This window comes from Phyllobates terribilis, unplaced genomic scaffold (assembly GCF_046119375.1).
Source record: "Phyllobates terribilis strain yellow unplaced genomic scaffold, ASM4611937v1 Scaffold_2__4_contigs__length_985480577, whole genome shotgun sequence".
Taxonomy (NCBI): Eukaryota; Metazoa; Chordata; class Amphibia; order Anura; family Dendrobatidae; genus Phyllobates; species Phyllobates terribilis.
In genome coordinates, this window is record NW_027362762.1 from 401,425,075 (window position 1) to 401,443,984 (window position 18,910).

General features: G+C 43.1%; 1 protein-coding gene across 1 annotated transcript; it reads left to right on the forward strand.

The window, feature by feature from the left end:
* The first annotated feature begins 147 nt into the window (after positions 1-147).
* GLOD4 (glyoxalase domain containing 4) lies at positions 148-18,594 on the forward strand. Its single transcript, XM_073670535.1, has 9 exons — positions 148-314; positions 2,702-2,751; positions 3,010-3,130; positions 5,349-5,493; positions 6,327-6,463; positions 6,942-7,028; positions 8,161-8,274; positions 11,354-11,440; positions 17,944-18,594. The coding sequence occupies exons 1-9, from the start codon at positions 225-227 to the stop codon at positions 18,007-18,009; spliced, it is 897 nt and encodes a 298-aa protein (XP_073526636.1). The 5' UTR covers positions 148-224; the 3' UTR covers positions 18,010-18,594.
* The last annotated feature ends 316 nt before the right edge of the window (positions 18,595-18,910 follow it).

An 18,910-nucleotide genomic window follows, 5' to 3' on the forward strand; every position in this document is an offset into this window, starting at 1 on the left:
TGTGTGTGTCACGGTAAAATGCTTGATTTACAATATTTGCCTCATTATCTTCCCTTCATCAGTGATAACAGGAAGCAAGCACTGACCTATACAGGGAGTGCAAGGAACGGAATCCATGTGTAGGAACGAGAGTGTGTGGTCTCCATGGTGATAATTCATGACGTGATTAAGGAGCGCAGACTCAGTGTCAGGTGGTTGTGGGGCTGTTAGTGTCAGAGGCAGTAATGGGAGGCAGGAGAGCGCTGCACTACGTCCTCAAGGTGGCTGACAGAGCTCAGACTGCGCGATTCTTCAGGGATGTTCTTGGCATGAAGGTGAGAAGTGTGTGGTGATCAGACAGGTGACGCATGGCTTCTGTTCAGCAGCTGCAGCTGACATGAGGCTAGACAGGAACTACATGCCCCACCATGCCGAGACAGGATAGGGAGGAGGGGGGGGGGGTACTTATTTTTCATAACTATTTGAAAGGAACAAGAAAACAAAGCGGTGCAGGAAGCAGCTAGTCAGCCTGATCACTAATGAACAACCACCCCCAACATCTGCCCATAACCTGATCCTTCTGTACACAATCCGTCTCATCAGGAGAACTATGCTTATATTAGACAGTGTTCATACTGCACATAACAAAGACTGAGTGTCTCCAAAACAGGAGGGACTCACAAGCAGGTCTGCCCTGGTGACTACTTCCCATTAACTTAAAGGGGATGTCCAGTTATAACTTATCCACAGGTTAACGTGCTGATCAGTGGGTTTTTCACCATATTTACCCGCACCGACCTGCAGATCAGGGCATTTTTATCCCCATTACAAAATTACATGGCAGATTGCACGCTTGACCACTGCTTTATTCATTCTCTATGGGGCTGCCAGAAAAAGCCACGTGCAGCGCTCAGCAGCTCATAGGGAATGAATAGAGCAGTGGTGAAGCATGCGCACTGCTGCTCCGTTGTAACGGGGATAAAACTGCCCTGTTTTTCTAATCGGTACGAGCCGCAGCGGTTGGACCCCCGATAACAAGCAAGTTATCACTGGACAACCCCATTAATCTAATCTAATTTTATCGAGGGGTTCACAATTATTTTTCCAAGGGGTCACATGAGAAACTGACTGTTATGGAGGGCCAAACCAACAGGTCAAATTTAATTCTCCTCATTATTATTATTTTCTGTTAATTTTTTTTCACTTAATATGAATTGTTTGTTGACAAGCTGCTACTGTTAGTAAATGTTACGCTAGGCCTTATTGTAACTTGTATACTTACCTTTAGCAGTGAATCAAAACCATTTAATGTATTGCTTTTGATAAAAAATAGTAAATCATACTGCTCCTGTTATTCAGCCCTTGTACGTTTTATCAACAGCTCCCAGCACAGTATGATGACCCCACAGTCCACACACATAGTATGATGACCCCACAGTCCACACACTGTATGATCCCCCTCACACAGTATGTCACCACAGAGCCCACACAGCTCCCTTATACAGTATGACAACCGTACATAGTATGAAGTCTCCACAAAGCCCCTCACACAGTATGATGTCCCCACACAGCCCCATTACATAATATTTTATTCCCACACAGCCCCCCCCATTCAGAATGATGTCCCCACACAGCCCCCTTGCACAGTATTATGTCCCCACACAGCCCCCTTGCACAGTATTATGTCCTCACAGTTTCCACAATGAACTGTCAATTTAAAAAAAAAATAAAGCTGCTCACTTAACCATGTTCCCCCGCTTCTCCGGTCTGCGCTGTGTAGTGAGGCACAGCTGGAGCAATGTAGTGACGTCATCGCGCCTGCTGTGCTCAGATGCATAGGCAAGGATGGACGAGAGAACTGGCGGCTCCCTGTTCATTCATAGTTTTCACTGGTATTTGCATCCCAAAGATGCAGATAGCAGTGAAAGAGAGACCCCAGGCAGGGTGGCAGCCCACTGGTTTGAAGCGCTACTATATCCAGCCGTTTAGCTGTCTGGTCCACGGGCCACACCGGAACAGCCAAAGCGCAGCATGTGTCCCACCTGCCGCACTTCGCCCAGATCTGAACTAATCTGTTCTGTACTGTTAAGCCCTCTGTACACATTAGATAGCTGTTGGCCGAACCAAAGGACCATCTGGGTCGGCTTTCCCATACTAAGGAGCACTTGTTCGGCCAAGCGCTTCAGTGTTCTCTATAAGCAAGCCACCCCTGGCTTTTCTCCGGGAGAACAAAAGGATTGACAGTCTGAAATCGGACATGCGAGCTCCTTATCTCTGACTATATTCTGGTGCCCCCATACACTTTAGACTATTGGCTGAACCTGTTGAGATCAGCGGGTTTAGCCAACCTTGGTCTAATGTGTTTTGATCAATCCTATGATGTTCACCCTTAGCTTTCTATATAACCGTCTGTCATGACCACTCGTGAGTAAGATGCAGAAGAATATATAAGTGGCTCCCTGAGCATCTTCACACCAATTGTTTTAGAAATTTTTACATCTTTGGTTTAAGATTTTTTCTTTTACATGGATTTAGAAAGTGGCCCTATAAGATCATGAACTTCAGCAATGTGATCTTCTCACGTATACCTTTTGATACAAGATCATTTTGACTGGATTTTCTATCATTACTTGCGATATAGTGGCGAGACATTACGATCTTACATTTTAACCCTAGCCTAAGAACTGACTGAATCCTAATATGCTTATTATATTTGTTTCAGGTATTACGTCATGAGGAATTTGAGGAAGGGTGCAAGGCCACCTGCAATGGGTATGGAGGATGAGCTATTACTAGTGACCCCTGTCCCCTATTGTACTTTTCTTCTAAGTTGTTAAAATTGCATTATGCCATTTCTTAATAATGTGGGGCGGTAATAGTGAAAGATATAATGACAGACGAAGCTGAGGAGGACAATATGAGGACTGCTATTTACTAATGATGTCTTAATATGGGGAATGCACTTTAAGCTGTCATACTTTATTGCACTATATTTATTATTTCCGTGTTATCTATTGTACATAATTACAGCCCCTATGATGGGAAATGGAGTAAAACTATGATAGGCTTTGGCTCTGAAGACAGCCACTTTGTTGTTGAGCTGACCTACAACTATGGAGTTGGGGAGTACCGTCTCGGCAATGATTTCTTGGTATGTCTAACATTTCCTGGTCTCTTAATTACATGTAGGCAACATGTTTCTATGAACAGTCTTCTAGTCACTGTGGTGTAATAACAATTCTTTCCATGTACATGAGCTTTAGTTTCCTGAAAAGACTCAAAATTTGATGCCCTCTATGTGGCTACGGTTAACATCACCTTATTTTCGGTCCGAGTGCAGTTCATGAAAATAACCTGACAGCACTCGTCCAATGTTAATCAATAGGGCTGTTCAGATGACTGCTTTTATACACAGACCGAATCGCAGCTTGCACATTTTTCTTCCGTATGTCGGATGTGACTCACCTATTCAAGTCTACGGGTGCGCAAAAAAAATTGTATTCCATACGGATCAGCCATCTAACATCTGATTTTTGCAGATACATTGCCATTATTAAAGGAGAAAACTGGGTTTGATCTTGTAAATTTTATTTACTGCTGATGTATAAAAGCAAATGCAATAAGGACTGCATTCAGATGGCATACGGATGACAATAAAGATGAAAATTCATCCATTTTTTTTTCTGGTTGAAAATGGGATGATTTTTTTTTATACAGTTAGGTCCATATATATTTGGACAGAGACAACATTTTCTAATTTTGGTTCTAGACATTACCACAATGAATTTTAAGCAAAACAATTCAGATGCAGTTGAAGTTCAGACTTTCATTTGAGGGTATCCACATTAAAATTGGATGAAGGGTTTAGGAGTTTCAGCTCCTTAACATGTGCCACCCTGTTTTTAAAGAGACCAAAAGTAATTGGACAATTGACTCCAAGGCTATTTCATGGACAGGTGTGGGCAATCCCTTCATTATGTCATTCTCAATTAAGCAGATAAAAGGCCTGGAGTTGATTTGAGGTGTGGTGCTTGCATTTGGAAGGTTTTGCTGTGAAGTCAACATGCGGTCAAAGGAGCTCTCCATGCCGGTGAAACAAGCCATCCTTAAGCTGCAAAAACAGAAAAAACCCATCCGAGAAATTGCTACAATATTAGGAGTGGCAAAATCTACAGTTTGGTACATCCGGAGAAAGAAAGAAAGCACTGGTGAACTCATCAATGCAAAAAGACCTGGGGGCCCACGGAAGACAACAGTGGTGGATGATCGCAGAATAATCTCCATAGTGAAGAGAAACCCCTTCACAACAGCCAACCAAGTGAACAACACTCTCCAGGAGGTAGGCGTATCAATATCCAAATCTACCATAAAGAGAAGACTGCATGAGAGTAAATACAGAGGGTTCACTGCACGGTGCAAGCCACTCATAAGCATCAAGAATAAAAAGGCTAGACTGGACTTTGCTAAAAAACATCTAAAAAAAAGCCAGCACAGTTCTTTGGACAGATGAAACCAAGATCAACCTCTACCAGAATGATGGAAAGAGAAAAGTATGGCGAAGGCGTGGTACAGCTCATGATCCAAAGCATACCACCTCATCTGTAAAACACGGCGGAGGCAGTGTGTTGGTTTGGGCATGCATGGCTGCCAGTGGCACTGGGTCACTAGTGTTTATTGATGATGTGACACAGGACAGAAGCAGCCGAATGAATTCTGATGTATTCAGAGCCATACTGTGTGCTCAGATCCAGCCAAATGCAGCCAAACTGATTGGTCGTCGTTTCATACTACAGATGGACAATGACCCAAAACATAAAGCCAAAGCAACCCAGGAGTTTATTAAAGCAAAGAAGTGGAATATTCTTGAATGGCCAAGTCAGTCACCTGATCTCAACCCAATTGAGCATGCATTTCACTTGTTAAAGACTAAACTTCAGACAGAAAGGCCCACAAACAAACAGCATCAGAAAACCACCGCAGTGAAGGCCTGGCAGAGCATCAAAAAGGAGGAAACACAGCGTCTGGTGATGTCCATGAGTTCAAGACTTCAGGCAGTCATTGCCAACAAAAGGTTTTCAACCAAGTACTAGAAATGAACATTTTATTTACAATTATTTAATCTGTCCAATTACTTTTGGTCCCTTTAAAAACAGGGTGACACATGTTAAGGAGCTGAAACTCCTAAACCCTTCATCCAATTTTAATGTGGATACCCACAAATGAAAGCTGAAAACTGCATCTGAATTGTTTTGTTTAAAATTCATTGTGGTAATGTTTAGAACCAAAATTAGAAAAATGTTGTCTCTGTCCAAATATATATGGACCTAACTGTATGCTTGTATGAATTTTGCTTTACTTTGTTTCACTAGGGGCTCACTCTACAGTCCAGTCAAGCTATACTCAATGCAAAGCAGATGAACTGGCCACTATCCGAAGTATCACCTGGACTGTTCCAGACTGAAGCCCCTGGCGGTTATAAGTTCTTTTTAGAAGACAGAACTCAACCCAACACAGGTAAACGCTTATTAGACAAGTTTCTGACGTCCTTAAAAGAGTTTTCCATCACATTAATGATGATATTATTAATTCTAGTGGCTGATGTCTGTACTGCAGATCAGCTCCTATTCACCCAGCAGTGCCCACTAAACAGAGTGATAGAGCAATGGATGTCTCATTTACAACCTGCCTCTACTGGCATTGTAAACAGCAGATGGTGGGGGTGCCAGGTATCAGATCTATACCAATTATTATTTATTATGATTACTTATATAGCGCCATCATATTCCACAGCGTTTTACAAATATCGTCATCACTGTCCCCATTGGGTTTCACAATCTACATTCCCTATCAGGATGTCTTTGAAGTGTTGGAGGAATCCTCAGTACCTGGAGGAAACCCACGCATACACGGGGAGAACATACAAACTCCTTGCAGATGTTGTCCTTGGTGGGATTTGAACCCAGGACCCCAGTACTACAAAGCAGCACTAATATCCACTGAACCGACATGCTGCCTAATCTGATATCCATTTCCTATTCTAAGGTTAGGCCGATAGCAAAGTGTTGGAAAACCCCTTAAGACAGGTTCCTTTTCTTGGTTTAAATTCATACATAAGACCTAGACCTCCTGCATTTCATCAAAAACTGTTAGGGTAACATCGGCCTCTATGGTGATCTAACTTAAATTAGGCAGAAAAAGGCACCTCTGTTACGGTCATCTGACACCAGCAGACTGTATGCTCAACTTTAACTTTGATCTACCAAAACCAAATCTACATTTGTTCATTATTTAAAGTTAAAATATAAAAGGATGTTTTATTGACATGTTATGCAATATTTTCTTCCCAGATCCAGTGCAGAAAGTGACTGTTGCTGTATCCAACCTGCAGAAGTCGACTACGTACTGGTGTGACTTGTTAGGCCTGAGCATCTATCATGAGGATAAGGCCAAGCAGAGCATTCTGCTGGGTTACGCAGACAACCAGGTAGAGACTTAACTCTGCGCTTTCTTTAGTTGCAAGCTGCTTTACTCAGATATTTAGGAAATGTCGTACAGTTTACTTAAAGACACAGATCATGCCATTGGCTAATATAGGATTGAAATTTGTGTCTGTATAAAGTGGATCGGTCACCACAAAATAGTGTACTATATAAAAAACGATCCACTGGGCTGGTACACCAAAAGGTTATATAAAGTTTAGTTAGGGCAGAATATAGCAGACTTCTCATTAGGTGTCTTCCTTCATGAGGACAACGCTGTGCTTCCGAGAATAAACCCCAACCATGTCAGAGTACTGTCAACGCTTCTACCTGACGTATATGAAGGTGAAAAAAGCAATCTGGTTGTTGTGAGCTACACATCCACTAGTTTTGATATATTTCCAGACTTTGGGATGCCATACATTTTCTAGATTAACCTCCAGAAATGTGGAAAATACAACTCCTTTAGTTGTCATTTTGCAGTGCAAGCTGGAGCTGCAGGATATCGGAGGATCGGTGGACCATGCAGCAGCATTTGGACGAATTGCATTTGCTTGTCCAAAAGATGAGGTTGGAATTTTTTTATTTTTCATTATTTTAATCAGTAAATTTTTAATTGTACTGTATATTTTTCGATTCAATATTCTTTAAATAGTTTCATATTAAAGTGTACTGCCAGTAGGAACCACAAATTTGGGACTGTGCGGCATGTTTATTCTATGTAATCTGAGAGCAGCATAATATAGGGCTAGAGAGAATGATTCCCACAATGTATCACTTACTGGACTGTTTGGTGCAGTTTTAATAGAATCCCTGTTTTCTCTGTTGTAGATGTCAGAATGCTGAGCTGTGTATAACTTGCCCACACCCCTGATTGGCAGCTTGCTGAGAATGTACAGCGTGCACAGTAAGCTGCCAATCCGTGTTGGGGGGGTGGGGATTAGCTGGACTGGCTTGCATGTGAGACCTAGTCCTCTGTTGATTTCCTCATGATAAAACACTGATTGAATCGAAATTACAACACCCAGCCTAGTAAATGACACATCCCTGCAATCAACCTCTCTTGCCCTATATTATTCTGCTCTCGGATTAAATAGTAAAAGTCTGCTGATAGATTCCCTATAAAGGGAATCTGGCTGCATGATCGACTGTCCACCCCAAACAGTTTATATGGTCATGTTACTCTCGGTCATCCACACCTTCATTTATGCATTCTGTTGCTCTTTGTCAAATAAAACCTCTGTTTTAATTCATATGCAAATGAGGCTTAAGTGCTCTAGGAGTGTCCTAGCATTTCTCAAATCAGGGAGACAATGACTTGGGAAGTGCTTTGACATGCTCAGTGCATTTACTGTAGGTTTTGTTTGAATATGACTTAAAACAGCCATTTCTCAGTCGGGAAGCACCAGATTGCATAAGTAAATGTCTGGATAATATCTTTTAGACAGCAATATGACAATATAGATAGTTTGGTAGATAGAATAAATCAACTATCTGATTTTCTTTAGATTTTATGCTATCAGTATGGGAGATCTATGTCTTTAGGGCCACCAGCACACGTAGCAGTAAAAAAAATATTACAAAATATGTTGTTTTTTTGTCATATAGCAAAGAGAAATGCGACATAATTATAGATTAAAGCTCTTATGAGGCTGTAAAATTCCAGATATTTTACAACATATTCTGTTTTTTTTGTTTCCAGCTTGCAACTATTGAGGCAACCATGAGAAGAGAGAATCACAAGATCTTGACTCCCCTTGTCAGCTTGGATACTCCAGGGAAGGCTACAGTTCAAGTTGTTATTTTGGCTGATCCTGTGAGTAATTGTCACCAGTAGATATTAAAGAGGTGGTGGACCTCCTGGAAAAAATCATGATGTAAAATGAGACCAAAATCTAAAATGTTTCTCCAATATACTGTTTAGAATTGGGAAAATTAATAAAATTCTGTCAAATTTTAGTGATCATAACTCTGGCCCTTTAGGAAAGAGCGACAATAGTTTGGGCTCTCTGCTGTTTCACGATTTTCAGGCTGTGTGAGACTTCCTGCTCCGCAGCTGGTAGATACCCCTGTGTGGAAGGAGACGTGGAGTGTTCAGCATGTAATCACAGGGAAGATGCTTTTATCCTCATACGCTGGGGAGATGCATATATTTTTAGACTGGATATAGTTAGGTAAAAAGATGTAAGATGGATTCCTGTGTGTTATGTAGCAGCAGTAGGAGGAGAAGGGTAAAAACTGCAACTCAACTCCTGTCACAGCTTCCTTTTAGGGCTCATTCAGACGAATGTATAATCAGTCCATGTGCTGTCCGTATGCAAAACTGATAACATACAGAGCGCACCAGGGCCAATGCATGTCAATGTGGTAGTTCACTTGACTGTTTTTACACACAGACCAATGGTCTGCTATAAAAAAATCGCTGTTTGTACTATTTTGATGCATATTTTGGATCATATTAGCTCATTGCAAGTCAATGAGAGCTTAAAAAGTGGATCACATATGGGTTACTATCTGTATGCCATGCGTTTTTCTCAGATCTATAACTTTTTCCTTCTTAATAATAGTTTTGTCCTTTAATTATTTATTAAATTGTTCATGTAAAAAAACGATGTACAGAACAGACACACTGACCATATGGATGAAAAACAGTTTTATTTCGTTTTTTTGGATGAAAAATGGAGAATTTTGTATACGCTTGCCTGAACCTGGCCTTAGTGTCCTAAAGTTGTGGCTGTCTGCCTGTGTACAGTATGTTGTGAGAGCCTCAGATTAACCCTGTTTAGTTAACTCTTCATATTACCAATCAGTAATGTGTGTGCATTAAAATACTTAGCAGTCTGTCTTCTGCCGTATCCAGTGCCGCTCCCATCCTCTCCTGCATCATGTGACCTCTGTTGTCACCAGCCATCTCACACATTGTTTCTATGTGGACAAGAAGTCACTTTCTCAGTATAAGTCTATGAGACTCGGTACAAGTCACTTGCATTAAGAAACGAACTTCTGTAACTGTCCGCGTTCTGAGCTGATGAGAAAGTTCTGCAGTCACATGATGTAAGATTGGGACTGGAGCAGCCTTAGAAAACAGCAGCAGACAGCAACCTGTATTTTACTACACAAACATTAACCCCTTTCTGACCGATGACGTATATTTATGTCATCGGCCGTGGGGGGCCCATTATACCGTATGAAGGACTATGGTGGGCCCATTATTCTGTATGGAGGACTATGGTGGGCCCATTATTCTGTATGGAGGACTATGGGGGGCCCATTATTCTGTATGGAGGACTATGTGGGGCCCATTATTCTGTATGGAGGACTATGTGGGGCCCATTGTTGTGTATGGAGGAGGACTATGTGGGGCCCATTGTTGTGTATGGAGGAGGACTATGTGGGGCCCATTGTTGTGTATGGAGGAGGACTATGTGGGGCCCATTGTTGTGTATATTGGTTGGCCCAAGAGTTTGTTCGAGTTTTTCATTTTGGCCCTCTGTGTGTTTAAGCTTGCCATCCCTGCCTTAGATTGTGTCTGGTATTGCTCTGTCGAAGTGAATGGAGATGAGCTGCAATGCCACTCACCCTGAACAGGTGGGGGCACTGTTTTAGGGAAAAATAGAAGCCAAGTTTTTATAATCCTGGAAAAGTATTTTACAGTGAACCTTTAGTTAGAAATAAAAATCCCTACAATTGCCCTACATCAGAGCAGCAGACTGGAGCTAGAGAAAATCCCAGAGAGGTAGATAGCATAGGCTCTGTCTTGTACAGTAGCTTCCTCTACCCAGTAGGGAGAGAGAACAAGAGCTGCCCAGCGAGGAGCCATCCTGCTGCCCAGCGAGGAGCCATCCTGCTGCCCAGCGAGGAGCCATCCTGCTGTTTCAAGAATATAGATGCACATAAATTTATTTTTCCATGTTCTTTTCGGCTATTTTTCTTTTAGATCTTATTTTTTAATGTTTTATAAAACAAGATCTACAATAAAGGAAATGGAGCAAAACATAAATGCATTTCCCCTCCATCACTTACCACCTCCTTCTTATGTGTGTTTGCTAAACAGAATGCTGTCCAGTTTACAGGAGCTTTTTGTGGTTTGGGGAAATTAATTTCAATTCCTTCTGACCCGTGAAGGCTTGGATTGAAGCGTCGGGGCTGCACTACACTTGTTTCGTGACCGTGGTGTAATATAATAGCCGTCATATGTTTTTCATGACTTGTTGGCAGCATTCAACTTCTAAAAGATTGTGGCATTCTAAAGATTACAAGGCTTCCTAGGATAGCTTACCCAGTCTGGCTCCATTCCAGCTGCCCTCGTTCTAAATCACTTTATTACATTTTGCTGGTTTAGAGAGTATTGGTTTTATTAGATTAAAAAGAGTCCGTGCCTCAGATCATAGGAAAGGCACAATGATTTCTTCCTCTTTAATTACCCAGTTAACGTTTTTAGCCAGATGCTGGACAAGAGACATATTAAATAAAGGAGCTTTAGGACTGTAGGCTCCGGGTAATAGTTCTGCTAAATTGGTTCCATCTCTGTATGGCAGCGGTATTTTATTCCTCACTTTCATCATCATAAACTGATAACAGCTCATTACTGTAGAATAATTCATAGCAGAATAGGCAACTCAGTTTACATGGGTCGCTATTAACTCATTGCTTGTAGGTCAACTTACAGATTTTGTATTAGGTCAGATATATTGCCAAACTCTGGCTTTTACTTGCAGTGCTTTTATATGAACTGACAAAGAGCGGTAGTATTCTACTATTGATTCTCCAAGCCATCAGTCTCTATACATAGCCATGGCAGAGCTAGCTGGGATGCAGGCTGAATTTGCTCCCATACTGTAAGTGGTCAGGTATTAGCTCCCTGTATATATGCTTATTGCTTTTTGTCTTTGTAGGATGGTCATGAAATTTGCTTTGTTGGGGATGAAGCCTTCCGAGAACTGTCTCAGATTGATCCAAATGCTGATCAGCTTCTAAATGATGTAAGTGTACATTAATGAAATCGCTACATATAATTGGCATCTGTATAATTGGCAATTTTACTGACCTTGGGCCCAATTCATCAAAGCTTTTATACCAGTATTCTGGTGTAAAAAGCTTTGAAAATTCGCATAATTTTGGCCCAATTAAAATAATGCGAGTTTTAGCGTTCTCACGCTGTTTTCGACCAGCTTCGACAAAGTGGGCAGAGCTGGGGTGGGACGGGGGTGTGGCAACAATAACTCTTTAAATTTATGGCGACATTCGCTACGCCGCAAGTTTTACTCCAGCCGGGACTGGAGTAAGATTTGTGTTGAGGCGCACACAGAGGTGTATGCCACTCATTCAACGCCCTTGATTCATGAAGAGGTGCACGCCTCTCATCAGTCATGAGCAATATGGCCTCCTGCGCTTGCCCAGTAGCATTTCCAGGACGTCCCCCTGACAGCACCATGGAGGACATCCTCCTAATCCCTCCAGGGACAGGAAACACGAGAGGTTAAAAGACCTCCACCCCTATACACCCTCCAGTGGTTTTCCTGTCCCTGGGAGGATAGGAACAGGATAAGAACAGGAGAGGAGCAAGGGGTCCGTGGACCCGAAGACCTCACCGTATGGCGGACCCAGGGGGATCGGGCGGCCCAGCTTCTCCTTTTCTCCTTCCCCCTGGGAAGATATCCGCAGGTTCTGGCTGTAGTCTACCCCATAATTAAATTATATATTCCGCCATATCCCTCTGTCTCATAGGACAAGGTTCCCAGTAATCCACCAACAACAGTTAAAAAGGATAACAAAAAGGATACGGGGAAGCCTAAGAGATGTGCCATCTGTAACACCAAGTTGCCCCTAGCCTATGGAAAATACTTATGTGAGAATTGTACTTCCAGGATTGTTCGGGAGGAACAGCCGTCCATGCTGGCAGACATGAGATGGATGATCAGGGAAGAGGTCCAAGCTTCCATTTCTGGCCTAGTTTCATCCCAGGCAGTCCATCCCAGGCCCCGAGCAAAGAGGCCGAGGTGGGAAATGGAACTTAGTTCAGAGGATGAACCACAATCCTACGGGTCCGAGGAAGACAACACAGCTTCCAACCCGCCAGAAGAAGGAAAGAGATACCTGTTTTTGTCAGAATATACAGACGAACTCTTGAAGTCCATCAGAAACACCATGCAGGTGGAAGAGACTCCGAAATCTCATTCCATACAGGATGAGATGTTCGGAGGCCTCAGGTCGCAGCGAAACAGAGTTTTCCCAGTTAATAACCATATCCGGGCTATGATCCTGGATGACTGGGAAGACGCCGAAAAAAGACTAGTCGTCTCAAGGGACTTTAGACTTCGCCTACCTTTCGACCCTGAGGACATTAAAACATGAGAGGAGATTCCCAAGATTGATGTCCCGGTAGCTAAGATAGCAAAAAAAATCTTCAATTCCATTCGAAGACTCTTCTAGTCTGAAGGATCCGAAGGACAGAAAGGGGGATGGCCTTTTGAAAAGAACCTGGGAGACTTCAGCTGCGATCATTAAAACTAATATTGCGGCAACATCTGTTGCCAGATCTATGTTCATGTGGGCCGACAATCTTGAAGAACAATGAAGACCCAAACTTCTAGGGATACTATCCTAAAATCACTTCCCTTACTGAGACTGGTGACAGGGTTCATGGCTGACGCTTCAGCAGAATCCGTCAGATTTGCAGCCGGGAATAGTGCGTTATCAAACACAACTGGATGAGCCATATGGTTAAAGACCTGGTCGGGGGATAGTCAGTGAAAAAAGAAACTATGTTCAATCCCCTTCTCAGGAGCTAGAGTGTTTGGGCCTGTTCTGGATGATATTCTGGAAAAGACGTCAGGTAAAAAGAAAGGGTTTCCCTACGAGAATTCGAGCAAATATCAGCCCTTTCGTAGAACCCGTCCCTTCTCGTCCTCGTTCTATCTGCAAGAGTATAAAGAGAAAGGGAAGATTGGTAGATATAGTTACCCCAAAGGAGGTAGGGGTAGAGGCCCTCCCTATGGCTCTGGTTCTGGGAAACAATGACGTCATGCATGTAAGGGGGCGACTGAGTCAATTCATCTCAGGCTGGCAGGCCATAACTCAAAATCAGTGGGTGTTAAATACTGAGTTCAGGGTACAGTATAGAACTTTGCTAGTTCCCACCCGAAAGATTCATTTTAACCAAGTCCCAGCCTAAAGTAAAATTTTCCCCATGTGGTCAGAAATTCATAACCTTAGGCAAATAGGAGCGATAGTAGCAGTCCCCCAGGACGAACCGTTTCAGGGTCCCTACTCGACACTGTTTTCCATTAAAAAAAGCCATCAGGAGAAGCGCGGGTAATTATAAACCTGAAGCTGTTAAATCGGTGGGTAATATACAAGTGTTTCAAAATGGAGTTGATCAAGTCAATCATCCCTCTAATAGACAAAGACGCAGTGATGTGCACACTGGATCTAAAAAAGGCATACTATCATGTCCCCATTCATCGACAATATCAAAAGTACCTTAGTTTCGCCATCAAATTCGGCTATCAGGTTCATCACTTCCAGTTCTGTTGCTTACCCTTCGGCCTAGCCTCTGCCCCCCGGGTCTTTACCAAGTTAGTAGCAGAAATTGTAGCCTACCTAAGGAAAACAGGAGTCATCGTGGACCCTTATCTAGACCACTTTTTACTTGTGGCCGGTTTTCAGCTAGAGCTGCAGAAACGCATAGATTTTACTGTGTCCACTCTCAAAAATCTAGGTTGGTTGATAAATTGGGAAAAGTCGGACCTAAACCCGGGAACCAGGAAAGCCTTCTTGGGGGTCACTTTAGACTCCTGTCTAAGAACCTCGTTTCTACCCACGGTAAAACAAAAAAACGATAAACAAAGTACTTCAATTCTTGAACAGTCGTTGCTTGATCAGGTCAGCAATGAAGATCCTCGGATTGATGATGGCTTGCATTCTTTGTGTGAGGTGGAGTCAATTTCATTCAAGGGAGCTGCAGAAAGCAATCCTGTCTTTTTGGGACAAAAAGCAACTGTCCCTAGACAAGTTAATGCCCCTATCTCGGATAACAAAAGAGTCTGGGGTGGTGGACAGTCCCAGAAAATCTTCAGCTAGGGGTAGACTGGGTTCCCTCTCCGGTTGTAGTCATCACAACCGACGCAAGTCAGTCAGGCTGGGGTGGCCACATAGATGGAAAATATTTTCAAGGGGCTTGGTCCCTGCAGGTTCAGGCTATGTCATCAAACTACCGGGAACTTCGCGCCGTGTGGGAAGTTCTTCGGCGCAACAGTCACCTGGTGCAGAACAAATACATAAAAATACTGTCAAGACAATATGACGACTGTGTCTTTTCTGCATCATCAGGGGGGTCCGAGACACAAAATATTTCAGGGTCTGGCGTCAAAAATATTTGTCTGGGTAGAAAAGCTGTCCCTATCAGTCTTGGCAGTCCATTTAAAAGGGGCTCACAATCAGGTAGCAGATTTTCTGAGCAGACGAGAAGTTCTACCTTCAGAATGGGAACTAAATGGGGAGGTTTTCCAAACTTTGTGTTGCCGGTGTGGTGTCCCACAGATAGACCTGTTCGCAACGAGGAAAAAAAGTTTTACTCCCTAAATTCCCGGGACAACCCGATAGGAATCGATGCGTTATCCCAGGCATGGTCAGAAAGTCTTTATTACGCCTTCCCTGCTACCATTGATTCCGAGGGTCCTAAGGAAAATACAGGAGGATCAGATAAAGATAATTCTGATAGTTCCCTTCTGGCCAAGAAGGAGTTGGTTTCCCCTTTTGTCCAGGATGGCCCTAGAGGATCCAATACTACTTCCCTTAAGGAAGGATCTTCTCCAAGGAACGGTTTTATACCAGATTGTGGACAGACTACACCTCTCGGCTTGGATCTTGAGAGGCAGATCCTGAAATCCCGAGGGCTGTCAGATCAGCTTTTAATTACGTTACAGGCGAGTCAAAAGCCAGACACCTCAGCTATTTATAGAAAAATCTGGAAGAGGTTCTGTTCAGAAAGTGGACGGGCTATAGTGGATATAACAAATCCTAATATCCCAAAGATCCCAGATTTTTTACAGGCGGGGTTTAACAAAGGTCTGAGGCCAAGCACTCTAAGAGTTCAGATCTCAGCCCTAAGTGCATTTTTTGACACTCCTCTAGCCTCACATCCATGGATAGCCAGGTTTGCAAAGGCAGTTCAGAGACTAAGGCCTTGCGTAAAAAGATCGGTTCCTCCGTGGGATCTTAATTTGGTGCTTAATGCCCTATGCAAAGCAGCCATACATGTCAGTAAGCTTACCCTTAAGACAGCCTTTCTAGTTGCTATCACCACAGCTAAGAAGGTGGGGGAACTTCAGGCATTATTCATAGAAGATCCTTACTTGCAGATTTATGACAATAGGATAGTGCTGTGGTTAAAACCAGGTTTTCTACCTAAGGTAGTCTTTACAAAAAATATCAATCAGGAAATTGTCCTGCCGTCATTTTGCCAGTTCCCCAAAAAAATCCGAAAGAACATTTTTTTTCATTCCTTAGATGTGAGACAGTCGGTCATCAATTATCTTGAGGCTACTCGTGATTGGAGAATAGATCATAACCTGTTCATCCAGTATGCGGTTAAGAATAAGGGGGAAAAAAGCATCTAAGAAGACCTTCGCCAGGTGGATTCGATTCACAATCGGTCTCGCTTATTCAGCAGAGGGGAAGAGTCCCCCAGATGGGTTGAAAGCCCATTCTACCCGTTCAGTTTCTACGTCTTGGGCAGAGAGCGGCGGAGCCTCTTTAGAACAGATCTGAACTGCAGCGACTTGGACAAGTCTGAGAACCTTTTCTAGGCACAGTAAACTAGATGTCCTGGCAGGGCAGGGAGTAGCTTTTGGCAGGAAGGTTCTCCATGCAGTAGTCCCACCCTAGGGGGAAATACTTTTGTATTCTCCATGGTTTTGTCAGGGCGACTTCCTGGAAAGCGGTAATTAGACTTACCAGTAATTGTGTTTCCAGGAGTCCATCCTGACAGCACAGTTAGTTTCCCTCCCTCATTGATATCTATGCATTGTGAAATAACACGTGTATATAGAGATTAATAAATGTGTTGCATCCATCCTGGTGTGGTACTTAGAAAAAACACTGGCGGGTGGAAAGGGGGGAGGGCTTTTAACCTCTTGTGTTTCCTGTCACTGGCAGGATTAGGAGGACATCCTCCATTGTGCTGCCAGGATGGACTCCTGGAAACACAATTACCAGTAAGTCTAATTACCACTTTCTCGGTTGCCGAGAGATGCTACTGCGCATGCGCGGCACCATAGTGCTGCTCCCAAATTCTATTTCCTCAAGCAAAATGGCGCCTGCATGTGTTCAGTAGCTTCTCTCAGCAACCGAGAAATGCTGCTGCGCATGTGCGGGTGGCGGGGGCCATTTTGCTGTATATAAATTTCACTTTGGCACAAATTACAAAGGCAGTATTTAAAATAGTAGGCAGGTCACTGAAAGTACAGTGACCTGTCAGAGGCCAGAGATGGGCATACATAATGAGAGCACCAGCTACAGCCCCTCCCTAAAGTCCCGCCCCAGAGCACGAGCATATCATTATGGCAGAACTGAAAATAAAGATTATAAAAGAATCGCTGCACAGATTTCATCAACAAAGGTATCATTTTACTCAGTGTATGTGGTTTACTAATCACAATCCTGCTGACAGGTGCGCTTTAATGTTGTATTAATAATCTGATATAATTGCTGATTTTCTGGTTAAGATCGTAGAATACACAGTGCATTTCCAGTATCCCATGTCTCAAGAGAACCAATTATTGCTCCATGCGCTTATGATCCCTCCGTCTGAATGTTGCACTGGGACTAAAAGTGGAAATGGACCTAAGTATATATTCTGACACATAATAATATAAATAGAACAGAACCCAAAAGATTATACACTAATAAGTGACCCAAACTCCTCCACATGTGGCAGCATTATTGCACTCGGTATTACAGCGCTGATCGAGTGTGATAGGGTCATGGTTATATTAGTGAATCGGATCAGTTTCATTTGAAACATTGTTAGACCATCAGAAAAACAATTGCTTCATTACTTTACATATAGTTTGTCTAAAGAAATTCTTTATTTGTGCTACTGACATGCTAAAGACCTGGCGTTGGGTTTAAACTTGGCATACCCAGTGTTGTTTCCACAACAGCCGGACAGCATAAAGTGTCCTAGCTTTGATTAAGTGCTGTATTTAGTTTTTATCTAGCAGTTTTCAGTGTATGCATCAGTATATACTAACTGATAATTACTGAAGACAGTGCTCTTTCAATCAGAGTTGCATTACCTAGTGAGATCTCGCTGCTCGGGGGGGCAAGGGGTTATTGAAGGTGCTCTGGGCATGACCAGAGCTCTTGCCCGAAGTGTTGACCCAACTCTAGTACTGAGTCTAGTCGTTCGCATAATGTCTTTGCAACGTTTTTGTATATTATTTCTAATGGCACTACATAATTCTTTCTTTACTTCTTACAGGCAATGTCAGCAGACAAGAGTGACGAATGGTTCGCAAAACACCAAAGACAGAAGCCATCCGCATAATCAACTGGGATGATGTGCCTGCCGGAGATTCAGCTGCTCCCTGTCGACAGAGCAGCAGTTTGTCTTACTATTGACAGGGTGGGACTACTGGCATCATGCTGATTGACAACCGGCTTCCCCAATTAGGCAGCGGTCAGCATGACACAACTGCCGCTCTGTTGACGTGACATCAACAGAAGTCTGTGACCGCTCTGTGCCGGTGGAGAATGGTGCCGGGCACAACAGGCAGGTAGTTGCTACTTACCTGCCTGTTGTGCTTAGGCACTTTAAAAAAAAAAAAAGTCCCAGATATCTCCAGAGATACTGGGAGTTGTTGCTATCAGTCATCAGACTACGGACAATACAGGAACCACATTACTGATGAGAATTAGTATCACAAATTTACATCCAGGAATATTATAGATGATGTTGTCTCTGATTGGATTCATTCTTTTCTTCACTTCGCTCAGACACCATGATGACTTTTCACAGACACAGTCCGTCTCTGCAAACTTCCATCTTCTCCAGTCTTGTGCAGCAAATCTTCACACGATACCATTATAGCAGTGTGATTATAATGCTTCTGAATAAAAACATCTGCCCAAAGCTGTGCTCCTGAAAAATAATTGCTCCTCATTGTGTTGCCTGCAAAAAATATGACCCACACTGTCCCTCTTATGGTACTTGACCTCCACACTGCTCTCTCCTTTCCATACTGGGCACCCTCTTCACACTGTCCTCTCACATTGCTTCACCCTATACTACCCAATCTCTATACTGTGCTTCCTCATCACACCCCCCCCCCCCCTCCTTGGCATACTGTCCCCTCCTTGTTGTGGCCTCACACTGTCCCACCATGCTGCCCCCTCTTCATACTGCCCCCCCCCCCCCCCACGCTACCCAGTCTCTAGTCTGTGCCTCC

Excerpts from the sequence above, each read along its gene's own strand:
- GLOD4 (XM_073670535.1), top strand. The coding sequence starts at position 225 with ATGGGAGGCAGGAGAGCGCTGCACTACGTCCTCAAGGTGGCTGACAGA. Across the intron at positions 8,275-11,353 it reads TTGTTATTTTGGCTGATCCT|GATGGTCATGAAATTTGCTT; the intron begins GTGAGTAATTGT and ends TTGTCTTTGTAG. Across the intron at positions 11,441-17,943 it reads CTGATCAGCTTCTAAATGAT|GCAATGTCAGCAGACAAGAG; the intron begins GTAAGTGTACAT and ends TACTTCTTACAG.